Source organism: Hypomesus transpacificus, chromosome 1 (assembly GCF_021917145.1).
Source record: "Hypomesus transpacificus isolate Combined female chromosome 1, fHypTra1, whole genome shotgun sequence".
NCBI classification, from domain to species: Eukaryota; Metazoa; Chordata; class Actinopteri; order Osmeriformes; family Osmeridae; genus Hypomesus; species Hypomesus transpacificus.
This window is the reverse complement of record NC_061060.1, coordinates 10,703,467-10,720,865: the sequence shown is the minus strand read 5'-3', so window position 1 is coordinate 10,720,865 and position 17,399 is coordinate 10,703,467. Positions and strand designations below refer to the sequence as shown.

The 17,399-nt window shown below is 47.7% G+C and overlaps 2 protein-coding genes across 2 annotated transcripts in view; both read left to right on the top strand.

The window, feature by feature from the left end:
• LOC124466728 (connector enhancer of kinase suppressor of ras 2-like) overlaps window positions 1–12,398 on the top strand; it is a gene marked incomplete at its 5' end in the record, with an annotated part of 28,611 nt that extends 16,213 nt beyond the window's left edge. Inside the window, 15 exons of the mRNA XM_047018529.1 lie at window positions 977–1,104; window positions 1,315–1,529; window positions 2,323–2,409; window positions 3,527–3,735; window positions 4,428–4,471; window positions 4,585–4,633; window positions 4,944–4,995; window positions 5,102–5,274; window positions 5,534–5,607; window positions 5,775–5,846; window positions 6,911–6,981; window positions 7,084–7,184; window positions 8,154–8,760; window positions 9,015–9,295; window positions 9,509–12,398. Coding sequence (XP_046874485.1) covers window positions 977–1,104; window positions 1,315–1,529; window positions 2,323–2,409; window positions 3,527–3,735; window positions 4,428–4,471; window positions 4,585–4,633; window positions 4,944–4,995; window positions 5,102–5,274; window positions 5,534–5,607; window positions 5,775–5,846; window positions 6,911–6,981; window positions 7,084–7,184; window positions 8,154–8,760; window positions 9,015–9,295; window positions 9,509–9,718 — 2,373 coding nt within the window. The remainder of the gene's footprint in view (window positions 1–976; window positions 1,105–1,314; window positions 1,530–2,322; window positions 2,410–3,526; window positions 3,736–4,427; window positions 4,472–4,584; window positions 4,634–4,943; window positions 4,996–5,101; window positions 5,275–5,533; window positions 5,608–5,774; window positions 5,847–6,910; window positions 6,982–7,083; window positions 7,185–8,153; window positions 8,761–9,014; window positions 9,296–9,508) is intronic.
• A 1,118-nt stretch (window positions 12,399–13,516) lies between these two features.
• On the top strand, window positions 13,517–17,399 carry LOC124466521 (MICOS complex subunit Mic27-like). The gene is made up of 9 exons (XM_047018432.1): window positions 13,517–13,553; window positions 14,306–14,401; window positions 14,753–14,878; window positions 15,414–15,468; window positions 15,569–15,667; window positions 15,809–15,900; window positions 15,987–16,088; window positions 16,190–16,424; window positions 16,681–17,399. The coding sequence occupies exons 1-9, from the start codon at window positions 13,542–13,544 to the stop codon at window positions 16,767–16,769; spliced, it is 906 nt and encodes a 301-aa protein (XP_046874388.1). The 5' UTR covers window positions 13,517–13,541; the 3' UTR covers window positions 16,770–17,399.

Here is a 17,399-nt window from a genome sequence, read left to right as displayed (position 1 = left end):
TCACACATACACAACACACACTTTAGAATGTGGCGCTTTGTATCCTCTTTCTCTTTGTCTCTCTCTCTCTCTCTGTCTATCTCTCTCTCTCTCTCTCTCTCTCTCTCTCTTGCTCTCTCTCTCTCTCTCTCTCTTTGTCTCTCTCTCTCTCTCTTTCTCTCTCTCTCTCGCTTTCTCTCTTCGTCTACTCATTCTGAGGGTGAGGATAAGAAGAGAGTAGGTTGTCATGGGAACAGACATGGCACAAGCCCTGTTATGGTGAAGAGGGGTCAGATAGAAAGAGAAAGAGCGGGAGAGAGAGAAGGAAAGAGAGAAAGAGAGAGAGAGTGGGAGAGAGAGAGATGTATATATAATAATGTATATGTATATATAATAACCAATCTTAAGATTATGTTAAAGTTTCCTTTAATCTTTCAACTGAATTTGCCATGTTTGGTTGATATTGTATTATCTGGTAACATTAATAGTATACCGACGTCCATAGTAATTATATGAATATTGCTTCTGTGTTCTGTGGTTCCACCGTTGCTTTGGTAATATGAACATTTGTTTCTTAATGCCAATAAAGAGAATTGAATTGAGAGAGAGAGAGAGAGAGAGAGGGGGGGGGGGGGGGAGAGATGGAGTCAGTTCCAGATACAAAGAACACAGCGGTTACAGTATATATTTATTCAGAACTGTCTTTGTGATTAGAGAAACTGAAGTACCAACTAGATGAAATGTTCAAATATCCCAGATCCCAGGTTAGAATGACACTTCAGAATGCAGAGGAAGAGTTGTAAAAATAGAATCTGATTAATGGACTTTTTATCCACTCTCTGTCTCTGTCTCTCTATTTCTGTCTCTTTCTTTCTTTGCATCTGTCTTTATTTCGTTCACTCTGTCTTTTCTCACTCATTCTCTCTTTCTTTCTGTCTATCTCTCTCTGTCTCTCTCTTTCTTTCTTTCTGTGTCTCTTTGTCTTTTTGCTTTCCAGCCGGTCCCCACCAGTCCAACCAGTTCCTCTCCTACTCCCAGTGGCACTCTGGGAATGTCCAAAATGGACGTCCCCAGCATGCAAGATGTTTTCATCCTGTCCCCTGTGTCTGGACTGTATGGGACCAGGTCAGACTCTCTCACTCACTCACTCACTCACTCACTCACTCACTCACTCACCTCCCTCTATATCCCTCTCTCTCTCTCTCTCTCTCTCTCTCTCTCTCTCTCTCTCAAACACGCACACACACACACACATACAGGCTGATGATGACGATTTACAATGAAAGGAGTATCCATAGTAACCACCACCTGGTGTGTGTGACTGTGTGTCCTCAGGGAGGAGATGGGTCTGATGTCATGTGATGACATCAGCAGGTACAGTGTCAGCTCCCAGTCCGGTTCCAAAGGCTCTGAAGCGGTCAGCTACTACCTGGACCAGGACAGCGGTCAGTACTTCTCCCTGCTGGAGGGGGATGGGGGCCCCCCAGGGCCGGACTACGACAGGGGTCGCAACACGGGGGTCAGACGGCGAGACAAGACCCCCACGCATGGTGAGACACGTTGACAAACACACGTACCTGTAACCAGGAGCAACCCCACGCCCTTGCTGTGTCACCCATTCCAATGCTTGTGCACCACCTCTTCTTCTTCTCTTATCTCTTCTCTTCCTCTCTCTACCCGCCTTTGTCACTTGGCCTTTCTTTGGGAGCATTTGATTTGAGGGTCTGCAGATTCTTAGATGGCATTGAGATGAAGTTTGAAGATGGACTTCTCCTATGAGCGTTGGGTGTTTGGTTTGTTGATTACAAGCAATGGAACAGATGCCCATTAAAGTCAGCACCTAAGATCTACCCTCAGAGAAGAAGACCCCAGCTCTCAAGTAGAGAAAATTAATACAAGTCATCTTTAGAGGAGCAATTGAGTGATGGATTTCTTCCTCCAAGGACCGTTGGAGAGGTGTAGTACATGGGTAGGAGACTAATGTCTTCTTACGTAAGAGCCCTAATCATGATGAAGGCTGATTACGACCCTCAGAATCAATTGTTTCCATCCGTCTTTCCATCTCACTGTCACTTCTCCTCTCCCTCTCTGTCTCTCTCTCCTCTCATCTCTACTCCGCTACTTGAGCAGCTAAGTATATTCACCTCAAAACACAACAATCCCAGATCGCTTAACGTCAACACAGCCCCTCACCCCAGCCCAGTGTGAGTCCCCCCGAAGCTCACCCCCCTCCTCCCAACACCCCCATCCTAAAGCACCAACCCTCTGTCTGTCACAAGCCACCCTTCCCTCCCACAACTCCTCCGCCTCGCCCTCTATCTGACCGCTGATTGGTTGTTCCAGGTGACCTCAGACCAGTTTCCATGCCGCCGGAATATAATTGGATGGCCGAGCCCAAGGAACCCAGCATGGGCAAGAGAGGGAGCAGAGGTACACACAGACACTTGCACGCACACATGCACACACACAAACCTCAGGCATAAGATCAACTTCAGGGTCCTTTTTCATTGTTTGTTTTGATCAGTGCTTCGCTTCATGCTCAGCTTCAGTCGAGTCATTGTTTGGTGTTTATGTGTGGTGTCCGTGCATCTGTGGTGTGTGTCTTACATCGCATCATGCTTGTGGAGTATTATTGGGTGTGTGTTGTGCAGTACTGCGTGTTTACTGTATGTGCTTATGTACCTGTATGTGTAGTGTGTCTGTGTGTTTACTGTATGTGCAAGTGTGTCTGTGTGTGTCCTCTGTGTGTGCGTGTGTCTGTGTGTGTCACTCTCGGTGGGCGTATCTCCTGGGGCCCATTCTCCCCCCTCCCTCCTTCTCCCCTCCCAGCTCACTCCCTCCCTCTCCCCGTCCCTCTTTTCTATTCGCCTTTCTTCAAGTTCTCCTGCTCACCCCCCCCACCCCAAACCTCCTTTCATCCTCCATCATCACTACTCCTCTCCTCCTCCTCCATCTCTCTCTTCCTCGCTTATCCCCCCCCTCAACCTCCTTTCATCCTCCATCATCACTACTCCTCTCTTCCTCCTCCATCTCTCTCTTTCTCGCTTATCCCCCCCCCCCCCCCCCAAAGTCTTGGTCAGCCATGCTGCAGGAGTCTATCTGTATTCAGTCTGAGAAGCTACACTCCACTGTCTGTGAAGTCTATGAATAACATTAAAGTCACTGGTGGGGACCACTCTGTCTCTCACTCTATCTGCATCTCTCTCACTGACACACACACAGACTGACTCAAACACACACATACTACTCCACAGCCCCACACATTCTCCGATTTTCTCACGCGTCTCCGACGGTGTTATAAACAAATGATCCGAGTAACAGCCTGCTTTGATTGAGCCGGGCCAATCCGAAACAGCTTCAGGGTTCTGTGGTCGCATTCCCTTTCTCTACCCTTTACAACACTGGGTTCTCTCGTTGAAACTTGATCTGGTTCTCTGTCCTGCCGGTGATAATGGTTCCATGGTTCTTTTCAGGACTCAGACAGGGGTTCTACCTCCTGGTTCTAAGACCACCTCTAACCTGCATGCTGATTTCCCCCCCCTCCCAGATTCAGACAATTCCCTCCTGCGTTACCTTAGCGATGACAAGATCCTGGTCATAGAAGAGGAGCCGGAGGTCCCTGGACGGGAGAGTAGGCGGGAGTCCACCCGGCATTCGCGGCGGAAGAGCCGCAATCCCAGCAGCCCCAGCTTCCCCATCAGCCCCTCCATGCTGTCCTCTACACTCCGCCTGGACCAGATCCCCGACGCCATGCCTGTATGCACACGCACACACGCGCACACACACATACACACACACCCGTCTGTAAGCAGGAAACCCATCTCAAGACTGATAACACTAATATCCTATTTTGCGCACGCTCAAAAACACACACACACACACAGTTCCACACCACAAAACACACACAGTAAGAGGGACAGGGTGGGAATGGATGTGAGTGTGACACTGTCATGCCACATTTAATCAGAAGCAGGAAGATTGAGTGAGGGTGTGTGTGTGTGTGTTCTACATGTGTGTGTCAAGTTTATACAAGGTCTAGATTAATGTCCTTACAGGGAGGTGTGAAGCTTCAGGATTAGTTAATAATAGATAGTGTTAGAGCATGTGTACTGTATGTGTGTTTGAAAGAGAAGAGGCAGAGGAGAGTCAAGCTGATCAGTTTCCTTGCCTGGGTGCCAACTTCAGGGACAGAGGGAATGACAGTTCCACACACACACACACACACACCTACACACCCACACACGCACATTAGTATGCAGGGAAGCCATTTCACAACTCACACTAACATCCTCATCTCCTTTCTTGCCTGAGTCTAAACTGGAGTTCATATTGAGCTTTGTCCTCGAAACACACACACACACCTACACACACACACACACACACACACGCACACACATGCTGATATTCTGTACTCGTCGTAAATGACTTCCTCCTCCTTCCTCCATCAGATACAGAGATCAGGGGACACACTGAGAGCAGACACGACCGATAGGTGAGTGTGTGTGTGTGTATCCTGGAGTTTGCTGTCAATTTGAGAATGATACCATTAATATATCATAGCAGTAACAAACAGTGATGATAGCTTCCCCCCTCTTGCCACAACAGGTACTCAAGCTCTGGGAGTGACCGCCTAGGAGGAGCATCCATGAGGAAGGTAAAGACACACACACACACACACACACACAGAGGGACCATCATCACACCTCTAGATATACAATCTCCATAGCAACATCCAGTCCTAGGGTGTGTTAACACCTTGTGGCTAACAGCCACGCTGGAACATGCCTGATGTTAGACTGTGAGATCACAGTGGCCTAGATACAGCCTCCTCTGCTTCTCTGGAGCTGTACTGTTGTTTTCATGGCACACACTGCCCTTCACACATCTCCAGTGAAACTCATATTCCTTTCCTCTCCTTTTTCTATTCTGCTTCTCTTCCTTCCTTCCACCCATCTACTTTTCAGTCTTTCCACTACACCTCCTTAAGAGCAAAACCCAACAAAAAGAGGAGTAAAGGTACGTATCCCACTGCTGTGTGTTGCGAGGTGTCTTTTGTTTCAAATGTGACTGGAGCGTACAGGACCGGAGCCGGGTGTGGTTGACCTGGTTTCTCCATGTGCAGGCTCTCTGACGAGCGCCAGCCGCAGGCGGATCTCCTGTAAGGACCTGGGCCATGGGGACTGTGAGGGCTGGCTGTGGAAGAAGAAGGATGCTAAAGGGTACTTCACCCAGAAGTGGAGGAAATACTGGTTCATCCTCAAAGAGTCCTGTCTCTACTGGTACACCAACCAGAATGTAAGACTGGAGTGTGCACACACACACGCTCCCACAGACACCTAGACACACGCGTGTAGCACACACCGAAGAGCTCCTAGCCAGCTTGTATGCTTTTTCTGCTGGGAACACTAAACACTTACACATACACACACACACGGAAGCACACGCCAATCTTTTTTTGGTTCCTACACACACGAGTATTTACACCCATCTCACTGTCACTCATCTCACTATGTGGCTCTCTCTCTCCTCCTTCACCCTCTACTCTGTACTGCAGGATGAGAAGGCTGAAGGCTTCATCAGTCTGCCAGAGTTCAGGATAGACCGAGCCATCGAGTGCAGACGGAAATTGTGGGTGTCCTTTGCTTGTCACTCATCGTCCTTAAATCATAGGACCCTGGGCACACAGATAAAAACACGCACGCACGCACACACACACACGCACACACACAAGCACACAGACACACATAGACAGACTCACAAACAGTGTGATAATTGTGATTTCTTATCATTCACAGTGCCTTCAAAGCTTGTCATCCCAAAATCAAGAGCTTCTTCTTTGCTACAGACTGTCTTGAGGAAATGAATAGGTGAGTGGTTGTGTGTGTGTCGTGTGTGTGCATGCTGAATGTGGAGTCTGAGATGTTTCAGAGTCACATAGCATTGAGCAGCTCCAGTACCTGTTTGTGTGGAAGTGAGTTGGTGTGGAAGTGACAGCTGTCGTATACTCTCATGAATATCTCAGCTGTCTAAAAAGAAGTTACAGTAACACAGAACACACACTCACTCATACATGCACACACATGCACATTCCTGACCACCATCAAATCCACAGTATGAATAAAACATGTTTGTTTCCCTGTCTCTGCAGAGTGTTTGTGTGTGTGTGTGTGTGTATACTGCATGTGTGTGTGAGGGAGGGGGGGGGTCAGGAGGTTGTCTATTATCAGCTGGAATGCAAGCCTGTCTTTCATAATTAGCACTGACTATCTACACCTCTCATCGCTGACATGGGAATTGAATTGGAATTGAAAAAATTTGTTTTTTTTCAATATCCATGCTGAGACAAGATGTGTGTAAGCTGTGTGTGTGGTGTGTGTCCGTATGAGAGAAAGTGTGTGTGCACAGTGTTTAACGTGACACAGAGAGCTCAAGTTTCAATTAAATATATAGTAGTTCCCAGACCGGGATGTGGGTTGTAAGGTACGTCAGTGAGGGACGTGAATGCGTGAGCGGGCTTCCTGCGTGACGCACTTCCTGGTGTGATGATGCGTTTCCTGCTGGCCTGGCTCCCTGGCTCTATTCTTAGTTCATAACCTCCTTCTGCACTGTCCTTAGAGAGGACACCGACACTGTGCAGGACAGAGGGGAAGAGAGCAATCTGTGCGCTCTCTCTCTGCCTCTTCATTTTCTCATCCCCTCTTTCTTCTCTGTCCCTCTCTTTCATCATCGGGGCTAAAAACAGGCTTGGGTCAACTTTTGGAAAAGATGATTGAATGGATTTGGGGATTCAGCTCTGCACTCGACACAGCTTCTTAAGCATGCTGTACTCCCATACCTCTCTGCTCCTCTCCTCTCTGCCCCCCCACCTTCCACTCCTCTTTTCTTCCCTCTCCACCCTTTAGTCTATTCATCTTTTCATCCATTCTCATAGGTGGATGAACCGACTGGGCCTGGCTGCCATTGGCTACACCCCCGATGACAAGGTGCCCCGCCCTGATGAAGGTGAATAGGATGTGTTTGGACTTGATTGGCCAGCCACATTGATCTCTCTCACTGTTCCCTAAGACAGCGCTCCGTGTGTGTGTGTTCTTAACATCCAATCAGATTACTGGAGTGAGAGTGACCAGGAGGACGCTGATGGCTCCATGACACTCAAACAGGAGGGGCCGTCTTCTCTGTGTGACACCTACCACCGCACCCCCTCAGTAAGGTTTTACACACACACACACACACACGTCTACACGAGCAAACACACGAAAACACAGTAGCACACACACATACGCACAACCAAACACAGGCGTCTAACACACACACACTCCATTATTTTTGAAGCGTTTCGTTCCAATAGAATATTTGATTCTAAAAGCCCCAGCAGTTTCAGTAGAGCAGCGTACCGTGCTCTCAGCTTCAATAAAACATTAGAGCGTGTGACTGCCAGGCCAGCCCTGCCCACCGATCCCACAACCCTTAATGCCACTTGCCTGTGTTGACACTGGCAGACACTAGATGGTGCTAAAGGACCATGTCTTCTAACTACATCCTGTAGAAAAGCATCCTTCCATGAGGTCATCTTTGACTTAGCCTGACTGGACTGGAGAAAGCAAGTGGCATTGTGCACAGCCGCTACCTATCTAAGCATGTGAGATCAGTGAGATTGAGGATGAAGGAGCAGTGCCGTGTTGTAAAGATTCCAACCTGGGTCCCGTGTGTTCAGATGTGCAGTCAGCGGTCACGCCTCGCTGGTCATTGGAACTCATCAACCATTTCACTGCTCTCTCACTCTCATCCTGGTGCTCCTTCTCTCCTGTCGTCCTCCTCTCCCTCCTCTCCCTCCTCTCCCATACCTGCTCTCTGTCTTCTCTTCCAATCCCTCCCTCCCTCCCTCAATCTCACTTTCCCACCTTGCTTTGACCCCCCCTATCTCCGCCACCTCTCCTCCCCTCTCCTCTGCCCAGACCCACCTCCTCCATAGCTATGACCAGCTGCCTCGGTCAGTCAGCATGAGCCTCCTGCGCTCCTCCCCCTCCCCCCTGCCCCTGTCGATGAGCGCCTCCACCTCCCCCATCCCCCCGCAGATGATGTCGTCCACCTCCCCCGTCCCCCCGCCGATGGTATCCTCCACCTCCCCCATCCCCGCACAGATGGTCTCTTCCACCTCCCCTCTCCCCACTCAGGTCAACTCCTCCAGCCCCTTCCCGGAGCCCAAGCACGGGCGCCACTTCTCCAGCGAGTCCACTCACTCCCACTCCTCGGCGGAGGAGCAGAGGGGTGAGGGCGGCATGGGGACGGGCAGCACCAGCACCCACTCGTCGGGCTGCCGCTCCACCCACCGAGAGCGCCGCTCCTGGCAGGACCTGATCGAGACGCCTCTGACCAGCTCCGGGCTCCACTTCCTCCAGACGGCGCCCTTGGAGGGGGACGGGGGCTACGGCGGGCGGGAGATGGGCATGGCTGACGGGCTGATGGGGGGGTACGGGGGGCTGGGGAGGCAGGGCATGTCCCCGGAGAGGCGTCGGCAGGCCACCCTGCCCGTCCGCAGGCACCACGCGGAGCGGGAGCGGGAGCGGGAGGGGCCCTTCCCTCTGGAGCGGGGACCGCACACGCACTCACACTCACACCGGCGGTCCCACAAGCAGCGCAGCCAGAGCCTTCCCAGGAACAGGGACCCCCGGTCAGGCAAGCTGCTGCAGACGCCTGCCCGCATGGAGGAGAGGAGCGAAGACGAGGAGGGGGAGGCCCAGGAGGCCCAGGAGGCCCAGGTCAACGATGCCAGCCAGGAGGGTGAGACACACACATAGATTGATATCAATTCTGTGGTTTGGATTTGAGGAAAATCGTAGAGCATCTGTTTTTTCCTGGAAAGACTTTAATCATTGAATGAATGTCATGTAAACAACGTTTAAATGTCATGTGCACACCGATAATTAAAACTTAATTGAAAGTGCTATCTCCTTCAATTCGGACTCTTATTTCCGTTTGCTCAGTTCAAGTCTTTCAGTCACACGGAGCACTTCCCGTCTGTCCTTCTCCCGCAGTCCTCGAACCGAGAGAGGGGCGGAGCGAGGGGCGGGAGAGGCGGGTCTCGGAGGGACGGGAACGGCGTTTGTCGGAGGGGCGGGAGGGGGCGCCGGTGGCGGAGGGTCTGGACGGCCTGGAGCAGCTGTACCGGGCCCTGGAGCAGGCCAACGTGTCGGCCCTCGGGAACCCCCGGCCCTGCAGCCGCCAGGAGCTCCGACGCTGCTTCACCCAGCGCTGCAGGGACCCCCTCCTGAACGACAGGCTGCACAGGGTCCGAGCCCTCCGCAGCACCCTGAAGGTACACCCACGTCCGCACACACGTGCACACGCGCGTAAATATCAAACACACCGCATCAATATAGGGACCATGGAATAAAGTGCAAAGAACCCTGTATATAGAACCAGATGTGTTATGAATCCACAGTTTCATTGGTGCTCAAGTTGAGGGGGCGGAGCTGAGGTGGTCCCAGCAGCTCCGACAGGGGTCAATCCCTTCTCTTCTGTCCCTCAGGCCAAGGAGTCTGAGCTGGCGGTGATCTGCGCCCTGCTGGAGGACCCCACCCTGTGCTCCCAGAGCTTCAGGGAGTGGAAGCAGTGGAACAGTGAGCTCTACTCTGACATGTGCCAGCTCAGCCCCGGCACCAACGGCCAGGACGATCTCTCTCCGCTCGCGGCCCCGCTCATGACACACACGCACTCCTTCATCGAGACGCATGTCTGAGGAGGGCGCAGGAAGAGAGTGAGAGGGACGCATGCACACACATAGACACACGCACGCGGGCGCACACAGATGCGTACACACCTCTTATCCCATGCCTGCCACACACAGTACACACACACACATTTACTTTACACACACTCACAGCAACCAAACAACCAGGCACTGTACGTTGTGTAAATAGTCCAATTGGCAAGTCAGGACACTGTGTGAAGTTTTGATAATCCTGAGGACCCAGCAGGGTGCCTACTGCATGCCTGAACAGAAAGCTGTATTCTTCCTTTGTCTATTCAACACAAACTGAACATGCTTGATTAGCAAAAAGGGGAAAAATTGACTTTTTGTCACAACAGTTTCCTTTGTATTCTCCTGGTTTTGCAATGTGAGTATTTTTTTCTTTTTTGAGCAGGGGTGTAAAACATGTAGCAGCAATACCGACCAGAAACCCCATGCGCCAAAACACTGTATCTTTCTACTGACCACAGCCGCAACCCCCCTCCTCCTCTATCTCTTTGTTTGGCACCTCATACAGCACATCTAATCTCTCTTTCAACTCCAGAGAGGCCTTGTCCTTCCGTCCTGACAGAGGAGGATGGTGGGGTCTGTCAGTGAACTGTTCAGGACTGCCTGACTGTGACACGTGGCGTGTATGGCCCCCCTTAGCTTCAACAGGGGCTCGCCTGCAAGTCCAGTAGCCACGGAGGAAAACTGTGAACTCTTCCTGTGAATGCAAAACCTCTGGGTGTGAAGGATCCACCTGGCTGAGGTTGTCATCTGTTTTTCTATTCGACAAAGGAGACGTGACCAGTGGGGAGATGGGACAACTCGGCAGTCAGTGGTCACCTGACTGTTCTTGATTGACACAAGACTATCTGAGATGATCTGATTTCGTCCACGTCTCTTAACCTCTTTCTCTTCCTTTCTCTTTTCTCTATCCCTTTCTCTTTTAGGGTTGGTTTCCAATGCTTCTCTTGGTTTCTTTCTTCCACTCTATACTTTATACTGTGTAGTTGGCCCATGGCGGCTTGTGTATATTTGTATACTTGTGTGTATCATGGTGTGTGTGTGTCTGTTCCATTGCCACTGTGAACCACTTCTCGGGGTAGCGAGAGGAAGGCAGGAGGGTGTGTAAACGCGTGAGTGTGCAAACTTTTTTTCTCCTTCTTCAGTGAATGCAAAGAGCTAGAGAGTATTTCAAAGAAATCACCACAAAGAATGCACTTTCTATATCTCTATATCTCATTGGCTGCATCACAGGGTCACACGTCTCAATGGCCTGCCATTAATGTTCAGAATATCAGGTAAAGCATTTGCCGTTTCGTTTTTCTAAAGATTTGTGTACAGTCAACAAATATATTTAACATAGAAGATATAAAGCTATTTACGTTTTGTGTCATAGGTATGATGTTCAAAATAGCCCTATGTATTCTATGCCAAGGTTTTGCAATATCCCCCCATTCACATAGATGCAGGGTTTTTCTAGTGAGGAGTTACAGTCAGCAAATGGTAAACATCATTAGGAGTAATGGTTATTCTGGTTGACACCACGTTAAAGTTCAGAATATTCTCCTGACTGAGTTTTGCATGAGAAAAGGCCCCAGACTAATTTGAAATGACAGGGTCATGTTGTGGATCAATTGTGTTGTTTTTTCTTAACTCTCATGGTCGCAAGATATTAGATTTGTAGCGCATGAAAAATGCAAAAGTACTGTTAAAGGGGTCTTTATATGTTCACTTATTTAAGTATTCATGTTTTTTTCTAAGTCATTATAATATGATTCAGTGACAGACTATAAAGAGAACATCTGCAGTTTGTACTGATCACACTATCGATATTGATACAGTTTTCTTAGTCATATCATTATTTCTGTAGGTTTTATCTGGTCACGCCTTTGGTACAGTAGGCTACAATCTTTTGTTTCAGAGTTGGCCAAAGAGGCCACTAATTTACCAGTGTCCCCTGGTGTCCCAAACCCTGAACAGAAATACACTACGACCAGCACATCCTGTATCTGACAGAGACCATATGCATTTTACTCTGTATCTCATGTCTTATCATTTATCATCTCAAGTAGCTCTAACGTTTATCTCACATAACTGTTTAACATAGACCCACAAAGAAACATTGTCAAAATGTTATGTTTCTTTTTTTTTTCAAAGGAAAGTTTACCACAAAAAAACTATAAAATGATGCAACTACTTTCTCTGTGCCTCCCCAGCCCTTTCTGCAACATACAGACTGGTCAGGGTGGTATCCATTTCCTACACACATTCTACTAAAGAGGGGACTAACCACTTTGCTTTAGTCTCTAAACTTCTGTTCATCTCTGATATTGTTATCATTATTTCACAACTGCCTGCTCTTTGAAGCAGGTCATTTACTGTAGATCTAGAGGTGTTATGTTATGATTTGTAGGCACAGACTGTGTTAATTCCTCCCAGCTCTCAGTGTGAGTAGACCCGCCGCAACAGCCCAAGCCAATGGGAGATTCCACTGTGTGTTCTTTCAGGGGTGTCCACCTCACGGCACATTGCACAGGTGTATAAGATGTAAGTTGCACTGCGACATTGAAAAAAGGAACATATTGCTCTTTTTCAAGGATATTAGCTAACTGTTATTCTGTAAATTAACTGACTAAAGATGCTATTAAAGCAAAAGAAAGAAAATTACATTTATTCTTCCTAAAGTAGCCTTTTTTGGTTTCATATATATTAATATATATTACAAAACATACAGATTGTAAACCTAAGTTGTAAAACTTTGAATTCAATAAACTGAATCCTCTGCACTATGAATTACCCCTACCCTTATTCGTCATATGTTGCTTCTTGAAGAATCATTCGTTCACCGCATGCTTAGTACTCCAGCCAGTAGGAGGCGGTACACATCTGTGAATGCAGCAGCGTATCACTGTTGATTAGTGATGGGAAGTTCGGTTCTTTTTGCTGATTCGGTTCTTTGAATCTCGTTCAGTAAAATGAACGAATCTTTTTTCGAGTCATTTGTTCATTTCAGGGGGGGGGGGGGGGGGGGGGGGGGGTTGGGGGCTATACGTCCACTGCAAAGGACGTATAGCCCCTATACGTCCACTGTAGGTTAGTACATGACATGTGCACCAGCAAATACTATTTCAAAATAAATTCCTGCATTAAAATAATGTATCATGAGGTTGTATGATTTGGTCATGTATTATCACACTAGCATTTAATTATCACGTCAAACAATTACACTGCACTAAACTGTAAGTGTAAATGTAAAGTGAAAATAACAAAACCAGTCAGTATGATGACTTGAGCGAATATCATTCATTCACGTCTTACTAAAACAGCGGCCACGCGAAAGGGAATAAGGAAACTGTTTCCTCTACTAAAAAATACAATGCGGGTCACGTGAAAAAAGGATCCAAAGACTCGTAGAAAGACCGAGTCGGGGAAGGAACTAATCATTCGTTTCCTCTAGCTACAGAGCCTATGCAGGTCACGTGAAAAATGATCCAAAGACTCGTAGAAAGACCGAGTCGGGAAAGGAACGAATCGTTCGTTTCCTCTAGCTACAGAGCCTATGCCGGTCACGTGAAAAATGATCCAAAGACTCGTAGAAAGACCGAGTCGGGAAAGGAACGAATCGTTCGTTTCCTCTAGCTACAGAGCCTATGCAGGTCACGTGAAAAATGATCCAAAGACTCGTAGAAAGACCGAGTCGGGAAATGAACGAATCACTCGTTGAGAGGACTCGTTACTCCCGAGTCCTTATAAGGATTCGTTCAAAATGAACGAATCGTTCACGAACGACACATCACTACTGTTGATTAAGAAGAAAGCTGTCATGGCGGCCAAGGTGATTGTTTTCAACAAGTGTTCAAATGTTTTGTACAGTTCTACATTTTGGTATTTTATTAATACGTTTTATACAGTTGCAGTACAATTACACACATATGCATTTCCAACTCCTCTGAGCTATGGAAACTCATAACCAAATACAACTGTCTTCTCGTGAAACTTAGCTTGCATTGCTAGTTAGCACTAGCAGCTGACGCTCACAACAGTTAACAAGCAGCATTGCAGTATGCATTGTATACGATCGTTAGGTTATGTTTATCGTTTGCTTGCATTAGACTACAACTGCTTGCACGCTGTCATTGCTATGTCAAATAAAATATTACAATACAATACAATTACAATTAAAATATTACAATATCTGTCATTTAAAAACATAAGAAAAATGGGCGGCTGCTAGCCTTGTAGCCAGCTTGCAATTATTAGGCAGACGCTATCATTAGCTACAGTACTGTCCTTGGCTTGCACCACCTGTGGACCTTTCTAGTTTGATATTGTAGTGTTAACATGCAACTTATTTTACGGCTGCTTTAATCCTTAGTTAAATTAGCAGCGAATTATGCTATTGTCATTATCCAGTCACTTTACTGAAGTTCCAGTTCCCCTCGACTTGCCCAAGTGGAATAGTATGTTATAGAGGTCTCTACATCGTCACTGGTTATTTCATTAACATACAGGAAATTAAGTGCACATCTACTAAAAACACAACCTAAACAAGGTTAAGTAGTATTCAGCTTCTGTGTGTCTGTTCAGGTTGTGATGGTTGCCGTGCCAACCGTCCTGGGCATAGCATCTTTCCGGGTGTGCTCTATGGAGGCTGAATTGGATGGCATCTTCTCACCACAACAGGTACGGTTTCAGACTGAAACCCTGTCAATGTAGGGTTAACTACAGTAGGTCAAGGTACCAACTTCTTTAAAAGAATAAGTAACAGACCAGACACTCAAACTGACTGATATTGCAATTCAAATGAGGAAAGTGACCCATGCCAGAGTTAATCTCATGTTTATGCCAGTAGATACAGTACCAACATAACTGTAAGCACATGGAATGTCTTTAAACGTTTAAACAAAGTGGGATATCTCCCATGCTTTTAACACCTCTCCAGATATGACATCACATTGGGGTGTCTACCTTGAAGCCTGTGTTTTGCTGCCCTGTCCTATCACAGCCTAACCTGTGTTCCCGTCTCTGTGTTAGCTGTCCATCTACACCCCTCTGCCCCGAAACTATCAGCTCCAGTTTGTCGCTGAGCAGCCAGGGGCGCTGCAGAACAGCGTGACCTCTCTCAGAGCCACATTACAGCCCTACATCCAAGCTGCACAGGTAATACTTCATACTTTTAGATTACCATTCACTCTAGAAAACCCCTATATACTCATCGACACAGATGTAATTTGGTAAACCAGGTGCTCATTTGAGAAGTCACTTGTCTGTTAACTGAAAAACAATCTCAACCGGTATTCATGGTTATTTGTTCCATAACCTTCTCAGTCATATTCTTATGAGTCAATGTTACCATGGTCTGTAGGCAACACATTCTGCACAGCAGCAACTGTAGCCTAGTCTTTCAGTCAGTCAGTTAGTTAACCTTAAGCCGTCTGACAGGATGTAGGGCTAGGTGTAAAACTGATTTGCGGAGCATGGAAAGCTGGTACTGTGCATAGGGCATCTAGGGGAACGGTTACTGAAGTAGCACACATCAAGCAAGGTCATGAACTCCTGGAACAAATATGCTGTATGGGCAACATATAAAAATCAATTTAGCGTGGCTTTCTGCATCCATTCTACGGTATTTCCGATTCATGAGTTGTCTCTGCTAAATGAATAGATCCTACTGTACATCATCAACTGTTTACAGGGTGCTTGTGTCTCCGTGCAAGTTGGAAGTGTGCACCTGTACCATGCGAGTCAAGGTTAGCCCAAACATGTTAACTTATTGTTTTATTCTCAGTTGTGGTTAGTTGTGCCCAGTTGTCAGTGTTTGCATCATTGTGTGTGTGTGTGTGTGTACAGATGTGTACCACTATCTGAAAGACCCTCCCCCAGGCTTCCTTCCTAGACTGGGCTCCATCTACATGGCTGGACTGGTGGGCATGCTGGTCACCAGGCAGGGTAACACACAATCCTATAATCACTCCACACTCCCACACTGTCCATGCCCATGCCTCATTAAAGAAAGAGCCTTTATATATATATATATATATATATATGTGTGGGTGTGTGTGTGCGTACATTTGTTTTTGCATGCAATAGACTCTCGTCTAAGGAAACTAGCAGTCCCCCTGGTCTTTATGAGTGCTGGAGCATCAGTGTGCTACCCTGCCCAATCTGTGGCTCTGCTCAAGGTGAGAGCACCAATCACCACTTCCCAGGTTTTAGGGCCACACCCACTCCAAACTGACATCACAGAACTCCACCACGTGTTTCCTAGGTGATGGGCAAGCAGCTGTATGCAGCCGGTCAGTGGAGCACAACCACAGTCTCCTCGCTCCTGACCACTGTCAGCCCCAAAGAACCCAGCTCCAAAACCCAGGTACAGAGTCACACCAGACACTGGAGCGTTTCCACATGCTTGCTAATCTCACTAAAGCTACGGTTCTTGTCTGTTTATCTATTCCTGTTTGTTTCTGACAGACTGACAATGTGCCAAAGCCAGAGGCCCCTGTAGAGGAGGAGGGGCCTCCTGTCCCTGGCCCCTCCCCGGACTCCGCCCATTCCCCAGTCAGCCCCACCTCGGCCACGCCCCCCTCTGATGTTGAGCTGGTGGCAGCGTTTGTGCTGGCGGCCACACCCACCACTGGAACTGGGAAGCCCCCAGCTCCAGGGCACACACACACGCCCGTCCTGACACAGGCTGACACACACACAGGTACCGCTGAACACACCATCACCCTCTATGCAATAACAAACTCTGTTACATATACAGCTGTCACACCTATTTGCGTGATCAGACGATCTGTCTGACCACATAGTAGCTAAACCATGTTCTAAATGATTTTCGCTGTTTGACTGACCTATCTTTGGCTCTGTCTTTCTGTGTCTGTTTGTGTTTTTTGTCTTTATGTATCTCTCTGTGTTTCTTTAGATTTCTCTGGTGGTTCTTTAACTCTTTTGCTCTTTTCCAGAACATCCAGAGGTCAGCCCTGAACAGTCCCTGATGGACTTTGGCCAGTCTGACCCTGAGGATGCAGACCTGTACAGCACACGTAGCTGAGAGGACAGGACAGGAGAGGAGAGGAGAGGAGAGAAGGAGAGAGGAGAGGAGACATGAGGAGAGGAGAGAAGGAGAGAGGAGAGGAGACATGAGGAGAGGAGAGAAGGAGAGAGGAGAGGAGACATGAGGAGAGGAGAGGAAAGTGATCAATGCCCTTACAGTGGCACAATCAGGTTCAATCAAGTCTCACAGTAATCTGTATGTCCTAATATATGTTTATCCTGCCAAGAGACAGCATAATCCAATAACTGCAGCAATGCTTTCTCTCAGTGTTATCAGTGTGTTATCAGTCTGTTATCAGTGTGTTATCAGTGTGTTATCAGTGAGTTTGGTGCACTATGCGAGTGTGTAGGCGGCTACAGACTGCCACAGTGAACACACACATGACTATTTACTACTGCGTACGGCTGTACCGCACAGGACGTGGTGACATCATGTCCTGTCTACTTTTGACTTCAAGGCTTAGGGGTTTTTGTGGGTGGGCAGCTTAAGAATGATACAAGTATGTTTTATATCATACTGATATGCAAATTCTAAATTATATGTATCTGTGATTGCATACACATTTTTGCACTTGTAGAGATAAATATTTCCTATGTATCTTGAATAAATCTATATTTCTAAAGAAAA

Coding starts and splice junctions, on each gene's coding strand:
- LOC124466521 (XM_047018432.1), top strand. Junction 14,879..15,413: donor CCTACATCCAAGCTGCACAG/GTAATACTTCAT, acceptor AACTGTTTACAG/GGTGCTTGTGTCTCCGTGCA. Junction 15,901..15,986: donor AATCTGTGGCTCTGCTCAAG/GTGAGAGCACCA, acceptor CGTGTTTCCTAG/GTGATGGGCAAGCAGCTGTA.